The 722-nt window shown below is 39.6% G+C and overlaps 1 protein-coding gene across 1 annotated transcript in view; it reads left to right on the top strand.

The window, feature by feature from the left end:
* The first annotated feature begins 92 nt into the window (after nucleotides 1-92).
* Nucleotides 93-722, top strand: part of LOC112455983 — a 4,265-nt gene continuing 3,635 nt past the window's right edge. Inside the window, exon 1 of the mRNA XM_025018235.1 lies at nucleotides 93-405. Coding sequence (XP_024874003.1) covers nucleotides 399-405 — 7 coding nt within the window. The 5' untranslated portion in view covers nucleotides 93-398. The remainder of the gene's footprint in view (nucleotides 406-722) is intronic.

Below are 722 nucleotides of genomic sequence, written 5' to 3'. Positions count from 1 at the left end.
CTTTGTTTCATATTTGCCCACAACTTTTTTAGTTGTGCAACTGTACGTATTTTCGACGACGAGGAGGAGAGCGTGAAAGTGGCCTCCTCCCTCGTCCGTTGGTTGTGTCGCTGCGTGCATATCGCGAATAATAAGATAAAAAGTCATTCGTGAAAGTGTCGTCCGCGGTTTCGCGCTGTTTCTCTCGGCCAGTCTCCATCTCCGTCCACCCTCTCCGCGCTCATCATCCGTTCCTACGACGTCCTACGTTCCTTCCCTGCTTCCTTTTCCATCTCTGTCCGTCAGCTGAACGTCCGCATCGTGGCGAAAACGGTGTGAAAGTGATCAGAGAAGAAGAGAAGGAGAGAGAGAGAGAGAGAGCGAGCAAGAAGAATCGATGTGCTTTGGAAGCCTCAATAATGAATGGTAAATGTTATATCTTTGTATTATTTTGCCCTTTTTACCTACCTGTACGTATCTACGTTTGATGTAACGTATTTGATAATAATTTAAATAACATGATATTTGATGTAACATAATAATTTGTGTTACAATTTTATATTATTTTTCTGAGGCTAATCCTTAAGATAATTAATATCTTACATGCATTAAAGAGGTTATGATGGTTCGATTTTATTATTTTTATTATATTATAGATCTCTAAAAAGGCTATATATTATAATTGTCGTACGACGGTGTAAAGAAAGTGATCAGAGAAGAAGAAAAGAGAAGGAGAGAGAGAG

This window comes from Temnothorax curvispinosus, unplaced genomic scaffold (assembly GCF_003070985.1).
Source record: "Temnothorax curvispinosus isolate PA1 unplaced genomic scaffold, ASM307098v1 QBEX01000554.1, whole genome shotgun sequence".
Lineage (NCBI taxonomy): Eukaryota > Metazoa > Arthropoda > Insecta > Hymenoptera > Formicidae > Temnothorax > Temnothorax curvispinosus.
Note: the sequence above shows the minus strand (reverse complement) of the source record. Positions and strands in the feature narration are given on the sequence as shown.